Consider the following 23762-nt stretch of genomic DNA (forward strand, 5'->3'; position numbering starts at 1 on the left):
TATTGAACTCCTGCTATTTACCAGGCGCTGTGGATATGTGGCGAGCAAGAAATCCAAAGGGAGGAAAATCTAAAGAAATGTTGATTCACAGGCAGTTTCAACTTTTATACAATCTGTACTTGCAGATAGTAGACTTGACTATGCCTAAATATCCTTTTTTATTTGTGTTTCATACATCAGTGGACATACTAATGAAAACGCTGTTTGTGGGTACATTCCTTAGACAATGTTTGGATCCTGAGGAGGGATAGGGCCAGACTGAGTCAATCATCTCCATCCTTCCCTATGCGCTACCCTCAATAGCAGGACCCGGAAACTGTTGGAACACTGGGGACTAGGATCTTGTTCACTTCCAGGGACCTCTTTAGGGTGAATGTACCATTATCCTCTGTAACATTCCCTTCTGCCCTGAGTTGTGGGGAGGATAAAGGGAAGAAGTTGAAAGTGGAGGAAGCTTGAAGTGAGCAGGTGGAAGCCCCACTTGGCCCTAATAACACTTAACGGACCCTGTCCCTCTCAGATATCCCCTGCCCTGTAAGGCTTCTTACCCATTTGCAGGGCCTCCTGGGCTTGAAGTAGGCAGAGACTGCAGGAACCAACATTAGTGATTACGTAATATACCTTAGACCTCACGGAATAAAAGCTCCTTATAAATGTGAGACTATTTTGCCATTTTCAGTCATTTGGCTTTCAACTACCTTTCAGGACTGCATTATGTACAAAAGTGGCGGACTGATAAAAGCCCTTATTATAGAAGGAGTTTCTAACTATTTTTTTTTGCTTTTATGGCAGAAGGAAATCTAAAATTAATATCAATCAACAAATTACAATAAACCTGCTAGAATGTTCTTTGTGTCTTGCCAGGAAGGGAAGATGTGGAAACTTAGGTGGTGTTTATGCCTGAGCTAGATCATATTATTTTGGCTGGCATTTCCGTATGCCTAAGCTGTATCCTCTAGGTCCATCATTTTGCCATCCTAAAAGAAATAAATTAGATCGTGAATCAGTGTTAAATATTCTCGCATTGTACTAACAGCAGAAGTGTTTAAGACAAGTTAGAAATATTCAGCCTACAGCTCCTGTTTCATTTTATATCTACTGACTATTTTCAAGTGGAGCCAAAACATCCAGAAGGATAGTCAACTATTTGGTCCATCATCCAGATGTTTTGTCTAGCCATCTATATATATTCTCAAAACAGCTGGATAACTGACTGAAGACTGTTTATTCATCTTAATTTACTGGCTTTGGTTACACACTCTATCTAAATACAGAACTTGATTTATGATTGTAAAAATTACACAGTAGTTGAAAAGATATATGCAGAGAAGTTTTTCTGCCAATTCAGTGGAAGATAAATACCATCGGTGCATTAGTAGAACTATTCTTGGCAAATAACTATTATTCAGCTCTCCATTGTCATCTGTTAAAAAATAAAATAAAATGAGTGGTGAGGAGACAACAGTACTACTCTTCTCTTTTTCTAATATCAGTAGAGAAACATTAGTGTCAAAAATTTCTCATAGACCCAATTACTGTTTTCCTCCTACTTCTGCTGGCATTTCCTTGCATGTTAAGTGGGTCGGTCTCACCGTTCTGGTTTACGGTTGCCAGATTTAGCAAATAAAAGTACAGGACACTTAGATAAATTTGAATTAACATAAACCACCTATAACTTTTTAGTATAAGTATGTCCCGTGTATTATTTAGGACATACTTATAGTAAAAATATGGTTTACCTGAAATTCAGATTTAACTGATCATCCTGTATTTTTTATCTGGCAACCCCACTCTGGTTTAACTCTTCCTATAACAATTAATTCAGCAAATAACTCCTTTGTGACCCTATTTGTGCAAGGAATAATCCAAAACACATAAACAACATAAAAAGCATATAGCTGTAAAGTCTATAATCTAGTAGGAGATATAAGATATATATGCAAATATAGAATGCAGCAGATTGTTCTACCCACACTTGTCTAAGGCAAAAGACCAAGAAATGATCACAGCAGCATATACCATGTGCTATCAGAAAGTTACAAGGGGCTGTGGGAGGGCAGAGGAAGCAATCAGCATTCCTGACGGGGAGGTTAGGAATGGTGTTATGAACATCGGAGATGACATCTGAGATGAGCCCTGAAGCAGATTTTCAATGAAAGGCATGGAGGTAGAAAGATGCAGAGAATGTTCCAGAAACATTAAGTGGACAGTGTGGCTGGAGTATGAACTGTGGGCAGTAAAAGGAAGGAAATGCAGAGATCAGCGATACTGGGGAAACGGATTAGGGTCAATCAAAAAGACCTTAAATACCAAGGTATGGAGATTGAAATCCATTCCACAGAAACATTTGTATCTGAATAGGAGGAAGTGATGGTATCAAGATATACAAAGAGAGAAAAGGCTCGTACCAAACATCTCAATGCAAGTACTCAGCAATTCATCTAATGTTGCTGCTTTCCCAAGTCCACTTGACCCCATGGTTATGCAACCGTTGTCAAAAAACTAGAGACATTTTCAGCATCAGACAGACCACCTCCATAATCATGCAAGTTGGTGATGTTTGTGCCTAGTGGTGGTCTCTGTCCTTAATTATACTTCAAGATGCTAAAGAAACAAGAAAAGAAAGTTATCAGACTAGAGTTCAGACCCCATTAAAGCGTCACTTTCCTACCCGAAAAGATAATGACTTTCATTGACTGTATCTTTCTAAAAGAAAAGTATCAAAGCAACAGAGATTGCATCAACCACCATGATGGCAAAATGCCTGCTAAGTTGTCCTTTAGCATGTATGGTGCTCTGAGAACATGGAGATGTTCCCTATTAAGCATCATCCCATTTTGCAGCTGATATTTTTTGATACATATTTTATACTTTCTTCATATTCTTAAGTGGTAAGACTTTCAAGAATATTATAAACATGGTTTAATGTTATTACAAATATATAGAGGGAGATAAATTTTAAAGTGCAAATATATTTATGAGCATTATCCTCAGTGATCATATAAATGTTCAACAACTGGTTAAAAAAAAATCTTTTTTGTCTAAGTTTTCCAATAGTAACAGTATTAGTAGTAGTAGTAAAAATATTAACAACAATCTGTTGAACACCCAGATTATGTACCAGGCACCATACCAAATGCTTTACATATATTATCCAACTTGACCTTCAGAACAATACTGTGAGGTAGTAATTATTATTCCTAGTTTACAGATGAGATCATGGGATTCACAGAGATTGAGTAACTTGTCCAAAAAACTCACACAATTATTAAGGTCTAGAATCAGGACTCTATTATAAAATACAGCTTTGGGGTTCCCTTTTCCCTTTTACTATTCCCCGAAGTGTGGATATCACACGCTGTCATAATTTTGTCCCCTTAATCTAGTGTGATGAATATCATTCCTCCACATCGTCTCAGAGAAAGGATATAAGCCAGATTATCTGTCACAGAGGTAGAAGAAAAATGTGGGGATGACAGCAGTCCCATTTTATAGCACTGTTGTGGGGAAAAAGTGATTTGAAACAAGCTCTTAGAGCTGCTTATACAGAAAGTATCCCTGTTGGGGACACACAAACATCTTATTTTACAGAGCAAGTCCTTGATGCCAGGTGCCTATAGGGTTTGAGGTCCAGAGGTCACCAGGATGTAAGACGGTTATCCCCTTTGGACAGTTTAGTAGGTAAATGTGGCCATTGGGAATTCATCTCATGAACTGTTTGAAGTCAATGTCTCTTTTACTTTCAAAATTTATTTATTCAGCTGGTAATCGTTGAGCACTTGACAAATGCTAGGCACTGGGCTAGGCATTGAGACTGGCAAGATGAACAAATCATTGTCCCATCCCTGTCTTCAATGGGCTCATAGTCAACTTCAGAAAGCAAACACATGAAGGAACAGGGAAAAAAGCTAATTTCCATATGTATGGTTGTATTAGTTCAATAGGACCACTGAAGAGTGGCATTTCAGTGAATCTATTCACCAGGCATATCACTATGGAGGAAAAATGTTTACTGTGTATTATTTCTGTGTAAGAGTCATATTCTTGTGCTGAATCTACTACTCGTAGAGCATAAAAAGAAGGGTTATCTCACATGTGCAATAAAAATAACAGGAACCCTGGATCAATGCTCTCCCACTTCTGCTGCTCAAATGATTTGTGAAAGGGGGATATTAAAGTTGTCTGGAACCATCTCTTCTACCAAGTTACCTTATTGGTAAGGCCTTTCCTAACCATCCTATTTAAAACAACACTACTTCTTTCTCTGTGCCCACCTCCCACTTGGCATGCCCTACCTCGCTTCCTGGATTTATTTTTCTTCATAATACGTATCCCCATCTCACATACTATATATTTTACTTTATTTGTTTTTTAGTCTCTCTAGTACTGTAAACATAAGCTCCATGAACGTAGGGATTTTTGTGTTTGTTCTCTGGTTTACTCCCCAACTCCCAAGATTTTGCCTCTGATGTAGAAGATACTCAAAAAAGCATTTGCTAAATTAATGAATGAGTGGACGGATGGATGAATAAATGAATAAAATGAAAATTGTCAAAATTTTGTCTTTGAATAGGTGTATATTTGTATGAATGTGTACTATAAATTTTTAAAAGGCTATTTTTAAATGTGATTTACTAATTTAAATCAGCTTTTAGCAAACATCACTGGGACAGAAGTTCCTGCCAGCTTTCTAGACTTAATAGCGTCTGCTTATTTTCATAATAAGAACCTCTTCCAGGACATTTTGGGTCAGCACTTCTCTGATTTCCCTAATATAAATTCTGCCAATCCCATTGGACAATTGACAAGTTTGATTACCTTATAGTATATACAGAATTTTTTATCTTGTTAACTCTTGTTACTGAGTAGTAAATATATTACTTAGAACCAAACAGCCTAGATTAATTAAACCAGTTTCTCTGGTCAAAACCAAAATTATTCACCTGATCTGTTTGGGGAAGGTTTTGACCTTCTACAAGGGGTTAGAAATAACCTGCTACCAAAGACCTGTCACCATTGTTTGGAGTTATATTTGTGATCTGCCAAGGAGTCAGCACATGAGAGCCAGGTGGGCCGAGCTCTCTGGTTACAATCTGTTTCTGCAATCAGTAGATGTGTCTGAATCCCTGCTTAGCATTCAGTCACCTACACATGTACCTGAGATCTCATTTCATATGTGTGGATATTATTGTGTCTACAACTGCTTTTTCACAAATAAACCTTCTTTATTGTAAAAGCAACATACATTCATCATTTAAAATAGGATAGTAAGGGAAAAGAAATCTCATCATCCAAAGATAACTTGTTAATATCATGGCATGTTTCTTTTCATTTTTCTAGGCACATTTATTTTGGTGAGTTTCTTACATAATCTACAATAGTTTAAAGAAATACTTACCTATCAGTTTCACACAGATAGATATTCAGGTCTGAAAGAATTTTAAGGGCACTTATCATCATCAGAAAATGCACTGGGGACACAATCTATAGAAGTTTTTATCCAGCCTGAATAACAGGTACTTTGGAGAACCTGATAAAAGAACAGAAAGAAATCCCCAGACAGAGTTAAATAATACAAAACTAAAAGAATTCACATTATGTTAAAGAATTTCCAAAACCCTTGAATTATAAGTGGTTTTTGAGATTTTGTCTAAACTTCAGCCACAGAGTCAATTAAAACAAAAAATATTCAAAATATTTTGGTGACATGATATTTTTTAAATCAAGTAGCTAAACAAAAATTCAGCCTATTAAAAACCTACAAATGGGGCAAAACCAAAATTTATACACATAGTATAAAATACTATTTTAGTCCAAATATACATATATCAGTGGATTACTCATTAAGAATTTCCAAACAGTGACTTTGGAATGTTAGTAAATCTCTAAAACAGTTTGTTGTGGTGATCATCAAACTCTGATCTAAATCTCTCCTGAGTGTCTCAACGTGAATGTCAATGTTATTTTAGTCCAGGCTGTTTAGTCTCCCAATGGTTTAGGACTTGCTTTAGTGTTGATAGGTACTCTCTGGCTGCAATGAAAATGATTGTTCCCCAGCATCAACATTTCTCACAAATCTGAAAAGGACACAATAAGCCAAAATTTCCCCAGGGCTTGAATTATTTCTAGGAGAAAAGTTCTCTCTTCCAAAGGGCAATAGAGTTCTGTTGAGTGTGATTTCCAAAAGCCATGATGAGTTCATACAGCAAAAGACTTTGATTAACAAGACTGGCAAAGCCTCTATCTTCAAAAAAAAATCCTCGTGAGATTGCCTGGGACAATAAGGACTATGCTCCCGATTTTAGAAATAGTGAAAAGGAGCCAATTCCATGCAACTATCCATCAACAGATATAAATTAGCACCCAGGCTCTTGACTCAGAACTTTTAGAGTAATTAAAAATTGGATTTCAACATTAGATAAACAAATGAGGAAAGTTTTACTTACCTCTGAGTAAAATGCCATTAATTCTGCTTACTCTACTAGATTGTTTAAGAAGTTAGTGAGGTAACATAAAATGCACCCACATGTGTCCTGCAAAACAGTGGGTGCTTGGGAAAGGTGTTGCCTTTTGCCTGCACTACCTCTTCCCTTCCAATATTTAAAGGCTTTTAAGTTGAGGACTTAAGGTGATGTAGAGGACCTACGTGTAGAAGTGACAGAAAGAGAGATGTTAGTTTAGAGAACGTAAAAGAAAATGGGAGAAAAAATATTGTGGCACTAGAGCATCTACTAGTGGGGCAGGTGGCCTCATCAGCAATGGAATCCCATTCCTGAAAGTTCTTGAGCCAAAGTAAGGTAATGACTGTCAGAGATGTTGTAGACTAAATTCCCAGACGGTGTCTAGGAAGCATGCCAAAATGACAGCAAAAGTTGCTTCTGGCTCTAGGATTGAAGGATTTATAAGGTGAAATATTATATCTAGTAAGTATTCAACAAATAGTTTTAAAATGATGTTGGCCATATTAGAACTTCCAAAGATAGTCTTGTCTATAGCATTATCTCTATTGCAAGAAGAAACAAACAAAAACCCTTGAAGACTCTTCCCTCCTAATGGCCGATATTATCTTTATAACTATATGACCATGGATATGTCTTTACATTCATATGCCCTTCATATGGAGACAAGGGGGTTTCTCTAAATGCCTAAATCCTTTGTGAAAATGAGTGGTAATTATTACAAATCTTTAAGCCTTAAGGATTAAGAACTAAGGTGTCATAGCATTTTTTGTTCCGGCAACATTCAAGCTTATCTCCCTTTCTCACCATAGACATAAGATTTTTATTTATTTATTTATTTATTTATTTTATTTACATTTCTTTATTTTTTTTTTAATTTTTTGTTTATTGCAGTCACATTGGTTTATAACATTGTAAAAATATCAGGTGTACATCATTGTACTTCTATTTCTGCATAGATTACATCATGTTCACCACCAAAATACTAATTACAACCCATCACCACACACATAGACATAAGATTTTTAAAGTGCTATGATTATATTCTCTGAGATTCCGTGGGGGAATCAAGATTACTGAGTTCAAGAAGAGAAATGATAACAAAACTCTGAAAGATAATTAATTTATTTGACAAATACTTACTGAGCATCTATTAGACACCAGATACTAAGCAAGGTACTAGAATGGCTGTAGAGGAGGTTGGGGGTGAGCAGAGAGAAGGACAAATTGGTGAGCAAGACAGACATGATTCTTGCTCATACACTCCAGCAAAGAATTAAACAAGTAATTTCAAAAAAGTATCCTATGAAGTGATGGGGCACTAATTTATGGGGCACTAATTTAGTCCAGGAGACAGAGAATTTTTAGCTGGGCAAAGAGTGGGTGAAAAGATGGCAATTAAGAAAAGTTGAAAGACATTTAGAATGACTGAAGAATTAAAAGTGGCAAGAGATGAGACTAAAAAGTCAGTAGGAGTAGCTAATGAAGAGTATTGTAAGCTAGATTAAGGAGTATGGACTTTTTGAAGTGCAATGGGAAACCACTGTTTTAATGGTGGGCAGGAGAGTGGCATGATCATATTTGGATTATTTACAGATCCCTCTGGCTACAGTATGGAGAAGAGATTAGTAAAGACCTACACTGGTGATTGAGAAACCAGTTAGTAGTCAAACTGTTAGTGATCAGTTATAACCATCCAGGCAAGAGATGATAGTTTTCTCTACGAGTGTGTGGCCATGGAGATGGAGAGAAATGGTTGGTTAGAGAATATATTTTGAAGATAGATCCAGCAATATTTGCTGATCCATTGGCTATGGGGAATGAGCAGAAAGGAGGAATCAGGGATAATTCCCAGATTTCTAACTAGACATTTGGTTGGGTTATGGTTCCATTCCCCTGAGACTGAGAAATTGAGAGGAGAAGGAAAGAGTAGGAGGTTCATGGGGTGGAGGGGACAGATCATTAGTTCACTTTTGGACATGTTGAGTTGGATGTCTGAGATATCCAAAGGAAATGAGTTAGTTTCTGGATCTCTGTTACAGACTTCTAGGTTGACACCTGAACATGTTTAAGTGCTAAGAATCAGTGGAAAGGGAAATTTAAAGGACAGGAGAAGGAGAATTTGATCCACGTAAAGGTCCGTGGGAGGACCAGAGTGATAGACTCATGTACAGGTGGAGGGATTTACCTTGGATAAAGTAGAGGGTCATCTCTTTCACTGTAACAGCAGGAACGAGAAAAAAAATGGGTATAGATATAGGTAGATTTGTCCTTGTGATAGCAAGAAGTCCAGGAAGTTCCTCTGGTGACTTCTATTTACTCTGAAAAGAAGGAGTCAAGGTCCTCTGCTGGAAGGTATGATGGGAACAGGTCTGAGGTTTATCAAGAGGAGAAAATATGCAAAAGATGTTGTGAAGAACAGAAGAAAGAAACCAGAAGTATTGAAAGTATTTCCATCTAGGGTAGAAGGCTGATGCTTCTCTTCTTCTGGAGTTTGTTTTGAGAAGAAGTTTAATGTTCCTTGTTCCTTGGGCTATTATACCATTCACTTGTGTCATGTTTCTGAAATTGTTCAAGGCAAATTTTCTAGAACAACTTATATGGCAAGTTTCTTCTGTGTGAAGCAGGCATTTCCGGGTTTCTGTTGTTATAGTCTAGTTACACACGGTTTCCATAAGTACGAACCTCAGAGCTAAAGCATGGCTGGCGTTTGCAAGGTGGTTTCTTCCTGGTAGCATGGATCCCTGCCCCCGTTTCACCTAGTTTTGCTTGAAATGGGGAAGAGGAAGATAGATACTATTGGAAATGAAATAATAAAGAAATCATTTACCTCCCACCCTTTGGCTTGATCCAGGATATTTCATTCTGGCAAGTATAACCTCAGCCACTATCCCCATATTCTCCATCCTGCCAGCCAGGATTTCTGTATATCTGCCCCACCACGCACATTCTCCAATGCCCTCATCATCTGTTGTCTTTAAAAAACTCGTAAATCTCACAAGATACATTACTCTTATTTCTCGGTTCACTTGTCATATTTGGTATTCTTTGGTTGTTTCTGCATTGGTCTTGTTTTAATTTATTTTTCCTTTTCTTTCAACTTCACCAGTCAGTTCTTTGAACGTCTCTATCTATTTTATTTCCACCAATCAGTTACTTTTCCCAGTGTGCTCCATCACAGTCTTATTGCCAGCACTGTCACAGTTGTTTCTATCGCCACCCAACCGGGATAGTGTGAGCTTAGGAAATGAGCCTAGTACTTAAAGCAAAGTTAAAACATTATAAGTGGGCCATAATGGTGACACAGAGAATAAACTATGCCACATTTATGGATAGTGGAGCAATATCCCCAAAGGTTATTGAAGAATGACAGTAGGGAGCATGCATTTCTGTATTTCTCAATCCTAGAAGTAATTTTTTTCATTCTTGCTTTGGATAGGTTTATTTAATGCCATAATGAGGTTTTCCTGGGTTTTAAATTTTTAGTTGTTGTTGTTTTCTTGCTTTTACCTGCAAAGAGGTTTTATTAAATTAATGGGGCATTAATAATCAACATTGTCCCAGATTTTAGAAAACAAAGTAATAATAGCCTTTACACATACTAGATTATGTGTTGGTGGCATGTAATGTGATAGACATAATGTTGGGGAAATTACCTATATTATGTTTAAATCTTATAAACACTCTGAAAGCCAAGTATTATTCTCATTTCACAGATAAGGAAATTGAGGCCTAGAGAGGTTCAATTACTTGTCCATATCATGTTACTAATTAAGTTGCAAAGATAGATCCATCTGACTCCAAAAGTTTATAATTTTTCCACTACCTACACGAATTTTAGCTGTTGTTAAGGCTTGCCTATTAGATCAATTTCTGGGCATTGTCTAGAACAAGTGTTTACTATTCTCTGTGCTTAGCTTCTAAGCATGCTATCACTGGCCCTATTGTCTGAAAATGAATAACCATCATTATTACAGCAAGCTTTGCAACTCAGGGACACACTGGTACCAAATACTGAACAGAAGTCAATAACCAGATCAAAGCTCATCTCACAAGGCCTCACTGCATTTTTTGGTAACAATTAAGTAACAAGGTTAAGCTGCATTTTATTTTTTTTTTCTTGGTTACTGGCATTTAGTATTGGCAATGAAACTAACTTATTTACAGCTTCCTGACATGAGTTGAATGAGAAATGAAAGTCTTTTTTTTTTTTTTGTAAGGAAGATCAGCCCTGAGCTAACATCCATGCTAATCCTCCTCTTTTTGCTGAGGAAGACCGGCTCTGAGCTAACATCTATTGCCAATCCTCCTCATTTTTTTCCCCCAAAGCCCCAGTAGATAGTCGTATGTCATAGTTGCACATCCTTCTAGTTGCTGTATGTGGGACGTGGCCTCAGCATGGCCAGAGAAGCGGTGCGTCGGTGCGCACCCGGGATCTGAACCCGGGCCGCCAGTAGTGGAGCATGCGCACTTAACCACTAAGCCGCGGGGCAGGCCCAGAAATGAAAGCCTTGAAGAAGCTCTAGTAACAAATAAAATGGAATTCCAAAGTCCAACCAAGGAGGTATTTTCCTAGCACTTGTCCAGAGCTGAGCATGGAAGAGAACCCATATATACACATATTAGATATTTGCAATCAGATGGTTTCCAGATGGACACATTCAACCACATGGAAGGCTTACGACCTACTATGGTGACTCCAATGTTCAAATTGTAAATAATACCCCAAAATAAATTCCAGAACTAGGAAATGTTTTGCTCAGAAGTTAAAATTTTAAACTTTGGTAAAATAATTTTTTTTAAAGATCAATGTTTTCTTCTCCTGAAGATGCCAATATTATATTCATAAGAATCCTGTCTGTGGCACTAATGATCTGAAAGGACCTGGTTCCAAATCCTCTGAAGTAAAGTCACTTCCTTATCCTTTGACTGTTCATCTACTTCAGAGTAAGTTTGATGATGATGAGGTTGGTGATGATGATGATGATGATGATGATGGAGAAGAAGAGGCGGAAGAGGAGGAGGAAGTCATCTTTTTGAGTGCTTCTGTGCTAGTCACCATGTTGAGTGCTTTACCCAATGAACTCTGAGAGTCCAGGCCCCACCCCAGAAATCCAGTAATAAATAAAATACAGCTAAACCATGTTACTTAATTGTTACCAAAAACTGCAAGGAGGCCTTGTGACATGAGCTCTGAGCTGGTTATTGACCTCCATTCAGTAATTGGTACTAGCACTAATGTGCTCATGCCTTATGTGCCCATCATGAGCAAGAATACATTCTCAATAGCTGGCAGGAGTAAGTAAAACTCTTAGGGATCCTCCCACTGGGGCCAGATGATAATCTCAAGGGAGGGAATCTGCACCAAGGAAACCTTAAGGGAATGAAGACACTACACAGAAAACCTCTCAGAAGCAAGAAAATGTGAACAGAAGGCACAGCCTGGAATACAAAATCTCGTTCTAAACTACGTGCTGGGAGTGGAAGCTGCCTTTCTCTGAAAATACCAGGAAAGGGTTTTAAAACCTGAGTTCTAAGTTGCTACATAGGAATGCAGCAAGAAGCACTAACATAATGAAAGACTGCCTTCAAAAGTATCTCCATGCTCTCAGAGGAAGGTGTTTGGTTGATTGAGCAAAAAGGCCAGCGATTACTGAATACCTATTAAATGTTAAGCCCTGTGCTACGGGTTGGAGATGTAAAGAGCCATACACAAGGGCCCACGTTGCTGTGTGGGAGACAGATTACACTGGTTATTGTAAAACAATGACCCTGTTAAGTCCAGTGTCAGAGACACATGCCCAGGGTATTATGGGAGCACACAAAGGGGACCGAATTCAACCAAAAAGATCTAGGGAGGCTTTCTGAAAAACGAGACACCTGAGAATATTAAGTTTTATGGGTCACAAAACTAAAACAGAAGATACCAGCTAAATTCAGTGATGTCAGACAGCAAAGTGGCTGGAGATATCTGAGCATGATTCCAGAATTGGACACAAGACAGATATCACCAACCTGCTATCAAGAAACTTATCATCACGTGAAAAAAGAATAAGAACACACATAAGACAATATTTAGAACAAGAGCTGATGACGGTAAAATGATTGGGGTCAAGTAGGGATGCATTGAGTTCTGAATTGTTTTTGGATTAAAAACAAAGCATAAGTAAATGAATGCACTATGAAAAGCACAGGGGCTGTACAGTGCTTTATTATTATTATTATTATTATTATTATTCATTTTATTATCCAGTTTCACTATTGACAGTGATAAGCTTTATTTATTTATTTTTTGTGTGTGAGGAAGATTAGCTCTGAGCTAACATCCGTTGCCAATCCTCCTCCTTTTGCTGAAGATTGGCCCTGAGCTAACCTCTGTGCCCATCTTCTTCTACTTTATATGAGATGCCACCACAGCATGGCTTGACAAGCAGTACGTTGGTCCGTGCCCGGGATGGGAATCTGCGAACCCCAGGCCACCAAAGCAGAGCATGCAAACTTAACCGCTATGCCACCAGGCCAGACCCGACAGAGATAAGCTTTAAAAGCAAAGTTTCTTACACCATTTTGGTGCTGAATTTTATATACATAGATACAGACCTGCTTGAAGATGTAATATTAATTTCCCTTTTTCAATTGAAATTGTGCTATGTTATCATCTAAGTGAAAACATATTGCTCTTGTTTCGAAACCAATATGTTTATCGTACTCTTTTAAGGGATGGTAAAGTCTCAGTTTGAAATTACTTCTAATCAGAGACTTGGAGCTAGATTTTTTATTGGAACCAATTAAAAGTAAAGTACAGTAACCAAAGAAAAATATGTTTTTAAAATTATTTCTGTACTCTCAGTTAAATTTACACAGCTTAAAGCCCATAACTAGAAGACTCCACTTAATGAATTTGTCATTCTCCTTTATTTCAGATGTTTGTCCTATAGCAAATGTTTCTTCCTTTCTCTACAAGGAAAACAAATCTCAAGAGGTGATGATGTCTCTCTTGCTCCCATCTAAGACATTGACTAACTTCATCTTACTTCTGAAGAGAAATCACTGTACATAGCAATAAAAGAGAAAACATAAGTGACTAGAAAATTTCAGTAGTATCTTAGGTCTCATTCAACTTCTGTAAGGTTCACTTTCATCATCTTTAATATAAGAGAAATAATATTACTCTGCTTTCCTCGTCAGAACAAAAAAAATTCATTTGAAAAATGTTTTAAGAGCGTAAAGCACAATGAAAAAAAGGAAGTCCTAAAATTACGAAATTTTCAAACTATATTTGTAAAGTGATTATTCAGAATTTAGAATATATTTCCCCATTAGAACAATATTATAAATCGATTAATAGCATATTACATATGGAGGACACACTACATATGGTGGGGATCTGTCAAAAGTGCTGACAAGAACTTTTGGAATTCTCAAGGAGTTTTGAGGTTGATAGTACTGGTTCCTTATAAGACAAATTACCCTTGAGAAGTTGTGTGACTTCTAGAAACAGGAATCTGATGGGTATTTTTTACTATTAGTGGATCTAGAAAGACAAAGGAGAAAGAAAGATAGAGGGAGAGGTAGATAGCTTTTCATAGTCACTGTTAAAGAGAGGAGGCAAAGGAACAGGAATAAGGATTTTGTTGGTACAATTATAAAAGAATGGAGGAATTAATGAATTGAAACTAAATTGTTAGCAGTTTAAGTAAACATGAGATGTCTTTTCTGGCCCAAAACAAAAACAAATGAAAAACACCAGCTATCTATTGGCCATCTCTCCTATCTCCCTATTCTTCACAGGAAAGTAGAATTTGCTGACTTGATTCCATCCCCTCTTCAGACTACCAAAATAAGCTCTGTTCAATTTTCCCTCCACTTCCCACCCCTACACCTCGCCAAAACCACTCTGGCAGAAGTCACCAAATTCTGGCAGAAGTTACACTAAGGCTCAGCAGCCGTGTGTTATCTCTTGACTACACCCCCACTAAAATTCTCCCCTCAGATGGTTTTCCTGGCAATGTCTTTTCCCTGATTTTCTTTCTGTGCCTCCGGTCACACCTTCTCAGTCTCATGTGCAGACTTCTGTCCTACTGCTGGGGGTTCGCAGGTCTCCTTGCCTGGACTTTTCCTCTCGCCTCAAACTCACCATGGTAAACTCATCCACAACCATGGCTTCAATCACCATCTATGTCGGTGACTCCAAACCAAGTGGAGACCAGCTGCATGGTGTACTGTAGAGGACAGAGTGGGCTCTGCAGATCACATCCTAGCTCTGCTACTTACTAAGGTGCGACTTTGGACAAGTTTTACTTAACTTTTGGGTAAGTTTTCATATCTTACCATTATACATTGCTAATGGAAATGTAAAATGATACAACCACTTTGGAAAACAGTTTGGCAGTTCCTCAAAAACTTAAACATTGAGTTTCCATATGATCCAGGAAATTCACTGCTAGGGATATACCCAAGAGAAGGGAAAACTTATGTCCACACAAAAACTTGTACACAAATGTTCATAGCAGTATTATTTATAATAGCCAAAAAGTGGAAACAACCCAAATGTCCATGAACTGATGAATGGATAAACAAAATTGAAGTATATCTATACAATGAAATGTTATTCAGCCATAAAAAGGAATTAAGTATTAATACATGCTACAACATGAATAAACCTTAAAAACATTATGCTAAGTGAAAGAATCCAGATACAAAAGGTCATATATTGTATAATGCCATTTATATGAAATGTCTAGAATAGGTAAATCCACAGAGACAGAAAGTAAATTAGTGGTTGCCAGGGGCTGAGAGGAGAGAGGAATAGAGAGTGACTACAATGAGTTCAGGGTTTACTTTGGGGATGATGAAAATGTTCTGGAATTTGATAATGGTAGTTGTATAACCTTGTGAATATGCTAAAAATCACTGAAGTGTGTACTTTAAAAGTGTAGATTCTAATGGTGTATGAATTATATGTCAATTTAAAAGTTTTTAATTAATTAAAAGATATGTCCTCTTCACTTCCCTAAATTGCTATATCTCCTATATTTCCTTCCTTGATTTATGGCTCAACCTTCCTTCCAATGTTCCATGCCAGAAACTTGGGACTCACTCTAGAGTTTGTAGCCTTCTTTCACCATCCGTCCATATCCAAGTCCAATCATCTGCATCTCAATTGTTTCTCATATGCCTCCACTTCTCTTCCTCTTCACCAATACTTCTGGGTTCAAGCTGGCATTACCTTTCTCCACTGACACTCTTGGGTTCAAGCTGGTGCACTACAATGCTTACTCCTCAGGCCTCTACATCAACTCTTGCCTCCTGTTTATCTCTTCTCTCTATTGGGGCCAAATCAATCTTTCCAAATTATGAGCTTGATCACACAGTTCCCCTATTCAAAATTCTACCACCATTCCCTATTGTGTCTTATCAAAATCTAAAGTCCTTTGCATGGCATACAAAGCCTGTCATGAATGGCCCTCACTCCTCTTTACTCACCTCTGCTTTACTATACCACATGTTCTATTGCTGTAAAATGAACTTCTTTTTCATAGCGCCCATGTGAAAAGGACTGAATGTTTGTGTCCCTACCAAATCCATATGTTGAAACCTTAATCCCCAATGCGATGGTGTTTGCAAATGGGGCCTTTGGGAGTTGATTAGATCATGAGGGTGGTTTGTTGTTTAAGTTACCCAGTCTATGGTATTTTTGGTATAGCAGCCTGAACTGACTAAGACATCACACTTCGCACATATTGTTCTTTTTTTTAGAATGTCTCCCTTCCCCCTAATATGTCTGCTTGGCAATCACATACTTACTTTTCAAATGCCTCCTTGAATTCTCCTCCTCCCTCCCCAAAGTTCCAGGCAGACTTTGGCACTCAATGTACTGATTTCCTTTAGGCTTTTTATGATTTATGTTACTGAATGGCTCTGTCTCCCTAGTAGTTTCCAAGAACCAGACTGTGTCTTTTGTCTTTCTAGCCCCCAACACAGAAGTGTGTTTGATAGCTTTATATGGCTATCTTTCTCTGCCATCTTATTCTTCCAACATGGCCTTCACACTTCAAATTTGTTTCTTCTCCAATTTTCTTCTCTAATCTTACTCTTGTCGTGAATTTTTTATTTTGATTATTGAATGAATTTACTCCTTTTATGTTAACATGCCTATAATGGAATTTCAAGACATGCTTCCAGATTTTTAGTATTACCGATTTATGTTAAAAAGAATAGAAATACACTTGAATATTTCTTCCAGTCATTTTCTTATTTATTTAATAAACACTTATTACCATGCCAGACACTGTGATTAACACCATGGCAGAGGGACAAGTATATATCAGGCTAGATTGTGATCTCAGAGGCCTTAGGATCTAAAGAGAGGACACACATGAATAGAAATTACAATGCATGGGGTTATGAAAGAGTCAGGAGAGAAGTAAAGACAAGTTCCACTCATAGAATTGAGCTGTGCCTTGAGGCATGAGTAGGGTTGCTCTGAGCAGAGGAAAGGAGAACACTGAACGCCGAGAAAATGACACTGAAAACCTCAGAGAGGCATGGAAAAGCAGGAATGCTAGCAGAATGGTGAGGTCTTAAACCTGGAATTAAAGTATACATGTGTTCATTCTTTCACTCAACAAAGATTGAAAGAGGGAGAGAGGGACTACCGTGTTCTAAGCATCAGAACTAAAAGCCTCTGTGGTGGTGCATGTGATACAGTCCAATACAGCCCTTTCTTGTGGGTCTGTGTAGGCTTTACCCATTTTACTCATTCAGTGAGTTCTTTTCTTAGTACAGCTTAGTGGTTAAGAGCCTGGACTGTAGAGCCAGATCACTGGGATCAAATTTGCTTTCTAGCTATATGGCCTTGGGCAAGCTATTTAATCTTACTGTGTCTCTGTATCTTTATCTGTAGAGTAGGATAATAATAGTATTTATGTTGTAGAATTGTTATGAGAATTAAATGAGTTAATACAGGTAAAGTGCTTATTAACTGGCACATAGTACATTCTTGTTAGCTACTATTATTATTTTCCTGGTAAGCGACCAAAAGGTGTCTTCTACATAAGGGATACAATGATTCCCATTTATGTCATCTCTCTCAAACTCATAAGCCACACATATTTTACCTACTTATACCCATTTTGCAAAATAAAGAAAGAAAAAAGAGAGAGAGAGAAAGAAAAAGGGGGTAAGGGTAGCACAGGCTACGAAATAAGAACTAGTTTAAATCCCGTTTGTACCAAATGTTCCTTCGTCCCACATTTTCTTAAAAGAAGATTCTATAATCGGCTTCTTACTCTGTAGTGTTCATTATTTTTGGGAGGATAAAACTAGCTGTCTCTAGACATACAGCCCAACCTATTCAATTATATTTTTATTGATCAGTTACAATCTATTTTTTAAAGAAATATTTATCAAGCATATAAGATAAGTACTTAAGGGGATACAAAGACATATACATGCCCCCAAAGAACTTAAAGACGAGGCAATTTCAGGGGCCGGCCCTGTGGCTTAGCGGTTGAGTGCGCGCGCTCCGCTGCTGGCGGCCCGGATTCGGATCCCGGGCGCGCACCGACGCACCGCTTCTCCGGCCATGCTGAGGCCGCGTCCCACGTACAGCAACTAGAAGGATGTGCAACTATGGCATACAACTATCTACTGGGTCTTTGGGGAAGGAAAAAAAAAAGGAGGAGGATTGGCAATAGACGTTAGCTCAGAGCCAGTCTTCCTCAGCAAAAAGAGGAGGATTAGCAGGGATGTTAGCTCAGGGCTGATCTCCCTCAAAAAAAAAAAAAAAAAAAAAAAGACCAGGCAATTTCAGTAGATACACAGAGAAATGCCAGTAGTAGCTCATGTGAACTAGTGAGTCATGAATGGGATCCAAGTCTGGAAATTGCATTTCCTCTTCTGCGGAATGGAAATAAATGCGTGTCATGTCCCTGAAAACAATTCTTGAGAGTGGATTTTACACAAAAACATTTCCACCCAAAGTTTTGCTGATGGATCTACTAGTCACAATAAGGATGTTGAAGAGTTGAAATAGTAAGTGAAACCAAACTGGGCACTAAAATTAGAACGAGAACCTCATCGGCTTCTAGGGTAATCTGTGGGGATTTCACAAGTCTGCATGTTCACACAGTCTTAGACCCTTGCCAGTCTTTAACCTGCCACAGTATCTCATCTTCAGTGTTTTCTTTTCAACGCTTGCTTCTAATTTCTAGTCCAAGAAACAGGGCATGTATTTATTTATTTAATTATCTTAGCATTCTTGAACTATTAATCACATGAAACCTGAAAGTATTCACCAGGCATTTAAGTAAAAAGATACTTCCTTACTACTAAATGCGACACAAATTATTTATGGAATTTTTAAAACAGAAAAATACAAATGAAAATATTTAAACCTCTCACTGACTTATTATGACATAATAATACAGTTTGGGAGAGAAACACAAAAAAACACCATAAAAACATCAATGACTGGGAAAAAAAATACTGGAATATCTGGAGCAGTATTTACACTGAATAATCAAGGAGTGCTCAAGACCCAAAATCTATTACCTTCATGCATCTAAAGCAGTGTGAAAGGAGTTCAGGTTTTGTAAAGATGTTTTTGTTTCTTAGGTATTATAGTTTCTCTTCCAAAATTTAATTTTGCTTTTGGATAAGGAAGTCTTTACTTTGAGAATGTGCTGTCTACAAAGTGCCAAACATCAATTCCATAAAAACTAGAAAATTCCTTATGTCATCTAGATGTATCCAAATTGCCGTGTCTTTGTTGTAATATGAAGCAATGTGAATCATTCCAAGGAGGTTTTTATTGAGAATCATAGTCACAGCAAGATGCCTGAACAGATGCCATGTGCTTCACATCAGCAACATCTCACATAGATGGGCTTGTGGGTCAACACAAAATCATGCTTCCATAATAACCCAAGAATTCTGGTTCTGATGCTAGAATTAAGTATAAAAGTACAGTGGTTGTTTAAACATTATAAGTATTGTTCTCAAATGCCCTTCTCTTTTTACACTTTTCTCTTTATAAATACCTGCCTATTTAAAGACATACAAATAATAGACCACAAGTCTTAGTTTTTTATCCAAATTGAAGATGGTTCAAGTTAACACTTTCTTCCTCACTCAGCATCCACAGGTTATAAAATGGTGACTTCTTGGACAGAGATCTAGCCCATAGATGTATTTTTTTGTTAGGCCCACACAGGATTGGGTCTCACAAACTTTCAAAAATTTTGAATTAGTTGAAAAAATGTACAAATCCAGACTTTCACTTTAAAAAATCCAGTTTTCTAGATTCTTGTGGAAAAATTTGATCTGCCAGTTTAGGGCTGCATCCAAATGGGGCAACATCTAGTTGGAGCTGAAGAGCAACTGCCTCCGCATTCCCCCAAGTCCTTACTATCCTCGATTGTCGCCCCAAACTGCGGCCAATCCTCATTGCCATTTATTATCCCACTATGCCCCTTTCCTTGTTTAGTAGAATTAAGAGGAATGAGAAATAGCACTTATCCCAGACAGAGGGAATTTTTCTTACCCCTAATCCCTAATCCCACTCATCATGGGATCTTCTTGGCCCTGCAGATGTTCGCATTTGCCAATCCTTACCTCAGACTCATCAGGTTGCCGGCTGACAGCACAGATGCTAAGCAAAAGCTAAGGAGGACTCTTCAACGTGCAAATCTTCAGAATGTTACTATTTGTGGGTTGAACAAGGAAGAAGCACGAGGCAGCTACTATGCTTAAGGCTTCTGGCATATTTTCCTTTAAAAAGTAGGTTCAAATTGCAAGACAAATTTCGCCTCTTGCCCAAGCGAGAAAGTTTGGGGATTTCTGTAGCATTTATCAAGCTTGGTTAGGCTAATAAATTATTATTTATTTCCCCTTATAATATGCTTAAATGTCTAGATTACCTCCAAGTTTTGCAATTTTATCAGATTTTTGTGTTTTTCTTTTACAGAAAAATTCTCATAATCAACAAAATAGATGTTTACAAATGATTCCCAAAGAGCATGGGACTTGATGCCAATGCCCTCTCAACACTTTACTTTGTAGATTCTGGAAAGACTAAGGGAAAATAGAGTGTTTACTGGGCTGTCTCTAAAAAAAATATGTACCTACTCATGCTTAGAGGCAAATATATTTTCATATTCCACACACCATAGTATCTAGTTTCACTCTCTCCCACTTCCTCTCTCTGTTGCTTTGGATTTCTTGACCACAACTAGTAACAACTTACTCCTCTGTCAGATTTGAGTTAATCACAGGTATTCATCACTGTGGACTTTTCAGGATAATTTCCTGTGGATAATTTCCAGCACTTAGATAATGAGTCACTTGGATAATTAGTGATTACACAAGTTGAGCTAGTAGTCTTCCTCTGTTGTTGTTTACTACTCTAAAAAGAAACCAGAAACCAGGGAAGGATTCTTTAGTGGTCAGTGCAGCTGCAAGGATTGGTCTCTAAACACCTGATTTCATCATCTTGCTCATTCAATTCTTCTGATCGTGCTTTTTTAAATCCACTCAGAGGAAACTCTGTGGCTCTAACAGAGAAAGAGACTGTGGTAATAGGAGAGACAGGGAACATTTCCACTATCTCATCCTATAAAAGAGAGCCCCAGGCCAAAAAGATAACATAATTTGACCAAGTTTAAAGAATGTGTTAGTGGAAGGAAGAAAGGGAAATATTCCATCACAGTGAGCTTCCGTAGAATCCAGACTCATACTGGGGTCCCTGGGATATAAAAAGTGCATGTGTCAGAAGGCTGATTTTGAGCTAATGCATCTGCTTAAAAAAGTCTGAGTTTTCTGAGATGAAGCAGTCCTTTTGCCATTTAGATTTGGCGAAATGAAGCAGCCATACTCAGTCACGAAATTTTTGCTCACCAGTCTGATTCCAAGGAATTTGGTTCTTTGACTTTGCAAAAACTATTCCAACCTAATCATCTCCCTTTGTCAAATAATTATTGTTTTCAGGGGTTTAGAATGATAGTGAAGGTTTTAGTAAAACGTGAAAATCCCTGGTTGGTGGGTACTGGGCATCTGCAGCAGTTCTGGGTAACTCTGAGATGGGCAAAAATGTGTTGGTGAAGATAAGCATGAGAAGGTAGAGCCTTAGAACTCAAGATGGCTCTAGGCACAAATGGCTGGCTCTCTGGCTCTGATGCTTGGGTCCTGAACCCTGTCTGGTCATTTACTCCTGTCGCACGGAGCCCTATATATTTTGTTGGTTACCTTTGGTCACTGAAACTTTGGCTTCTTTTTTTCAAGTCTCACAGAAAAGACCTGCACATGCTCCCTTCCCCTGGTCTAAACTCACTTCTAAACTTGCTCACCACGAGGCTTCGAGACTCTGCGCCGGTCTCCCAGGTTTGGGCTCAAATAGTCTGCAAAATATAGCTCCCATTGTCTTCATCCTCAAATTCCACCCGCATTAGACAGTGGCAGCTTTTTCAAGAGGGACAAGGATGGGGTAAGTTAATTTGTAAGAAGTAAATACTCCTCACATTCCCAGTGGTTTGTTCAGGGCTCTCGTGGCTCCAATCTTTTTGTTGTTGTTGTTGTTGAAGAAGATTGGCCCTGAGCTAACATCTATTGCCAATCTTCCTCTTTTTGCTTGAGGAAGATTCGCCCTGAGCTAACATCTGTGCCTGTGGGTTGCTGCCACAGCATGGCTGCTGATGAGTGGTGTAGGTCTGCGCCTGAGAACCAAACCCGGGCCGCTGAAGTGGAGTGTGCCGAACTTCACCACTAGGCCATGGGGCTGGCCCCTCAGGTGGCTCCAGTCTTAACTGTGGGGAGAGATGTCTCTACTTTACAAAATGAGATAATTGTCTTCAGGAGGATACCTGCCTCATTAAATGCTTGAAAAAAACTGAAGGATGTCCCTGGGTTCGGATGGACAACCTGCCCAGGGTCTCAAAGGAGTCTGTCAAACACTACTCGTATGCATGAAGACTGATCGTCCCAGAGAATTTCAGAAGACAAAAGGAAATCAGTGTTCCCTGAGGTTCCCCCACCTGATATCATTTTTTATAACTTAAAACAGGTGGACTTGCCCAGTGCAAAAGGAGAGAAAAAACAACCTCATTCTCTGATTCTCACCGTCATCTTTTTAGAGGCACAAAAATTCGTGATAATAAAACTTTCTCTCCCTCCCAAGAGTCCATGGGCAACCTCAGACTGAACATCCAATTTGCAAATATAAGGGTTTCCTTTTTGCAGAGGCGTCTGTGACTCTATCAAGATCTAGAGATAATACCCCTTACTACTCCCCGTGAAGTTGCTTCCTTTGTCACTTCGTTCACCTCAGTTACCCTTCAGTAACTTGGCCAGAGGCCATCAGCCAGGGGCCACTGTGCTGTGTGGTCCACCAGCTTCATATGGCACTCCCTACAGGGCAAGGCAGCCAAGGGGAGGCCTCCAAGGCTGCATAGGCGATGATATCATTCTAGCCACCTCACAAAAACACTGTCTTATAGTGTCCTTTATATTGGGCTTATAATAATAAAGACTGATGACATTTGGTTGGCTCACAAACCACAAGAGTTCAGACATTAGTCCAGTGCAGTACTCAGACCAAGGAAGTTGATAGTACATGTAGTATCTGCCCCATCTCAAATGGGACTTTGTACGTATTTAATGTCTTTGTTCAAAGGAGATTAAAGGGCAAGAATCTAACTTCACCCTATAGCATAATTCTGAAAAAGAGAGTTAATAGTATTATTTTTATGTTATAAATAAACAAATTGGATACAAAGAAATTAAGTGAATTTTCAATTGGTTAATCAATCGATTCATCAATTGACAAGCACTTATTAAATATTATCTTTTTTTCCTGGTTGGTGTTTAAACATTATCTTTTAATTTAATTAAAAGTATGATTCTAACAGCAAAAGGACCTAATTCTTATCTTGGCAGGAAGCAAAAAGTGTCTGTTTTAGGCCCGGTATCCAAATAGTCCTCTATTAACTCAACAAATATCGACCGAGCACATACCTCTACCTTCCAGACATTATGCCAGGCCCTGGGTATCCAGTGGTAAATGAAACAGACCAGGACCCCGTCCAATGGAGTGTACAGTTTAGTGAGGGAAACTAATCCGACAGGCAAATTGATATATAATTACAAATTGTTATAAGAGCTATGAATGAAAACCCATGCATGATGCTAAAACAGAGAATGACAGGAGGGATTATTTTAGGTGAGTGGTAAGGAAAGATCTCTTTGAAGAGGTGATATTTAAGTCAAGAGCTGAAACCTGGAGATTAATTTAGTGCAAGATATGAGGGA

At 38.3% G+C, this 23762-nt stretch overlaps 1 protein-coding gene and 1 long non-coding RNA gene across 2 annotated transcripts in view; both read right to left on the reverse strand.

The window, feature by feature from the left end:
- RASGRP3 (RAS guanyl releasing protein 3) overlaps positions 1-2569 on the reverse strand; it is a 37904-nt gene extending 35335 nt beyond the window's left edge. Inside the window, exons 1-2 of the mRNA XM_058551449.1 lie at positions 2409-2569; positions 1321-1423 (exon numbers count right to left, since the gene is read on the reverse strand). Of these exons, the coding sequence (XP_058407432.1) occupies positions 1321-1423; positions 2409-2478 (173 nt within the window). The 5' untranslated portion in view covers positions 2479-2569. The remainder of the gene's footprint in view (positions 1-1320; positions 1424-2408) is intronic.
- A 12-nt stretch (positions 2570-2581) lies between these two features.
- Positions 2582-23762, reverse strand: part of LOC131412064 (uncharacterized) — a 33521-nt gene continuing 12340 nt past the window's right edge. The window contains exons 2-3 of the long non-coding RNA XR_009221701.1: positions 5399-5530; positions 2582-2604 (exon numbers count right to left, since the gene is read on the reverse strand). This is a non-coding gene — a long non-coding RNA (uncharacterized LOC131412064). The remainder of the gene's footprint in view (positions 2605-5398; positions 5531-23762) is intronic.

The sequence above is a fragment of the Diceros bicornis genome, chromosome 12, assembly GCF_020826845.1.
Source record: "Diceros bicornis minor isolate mBicDic1 chromosome 12, mDicBic1.mat.cur, whole genome shotgun sequence".
In the NCBI taxonomy this organism is placed as follows: Eukaryota; Metazoa; Chordata; class Mammalia; order Perissodactyla; family Rhinocerotidae; genus Diceros; species Diceros bicornis.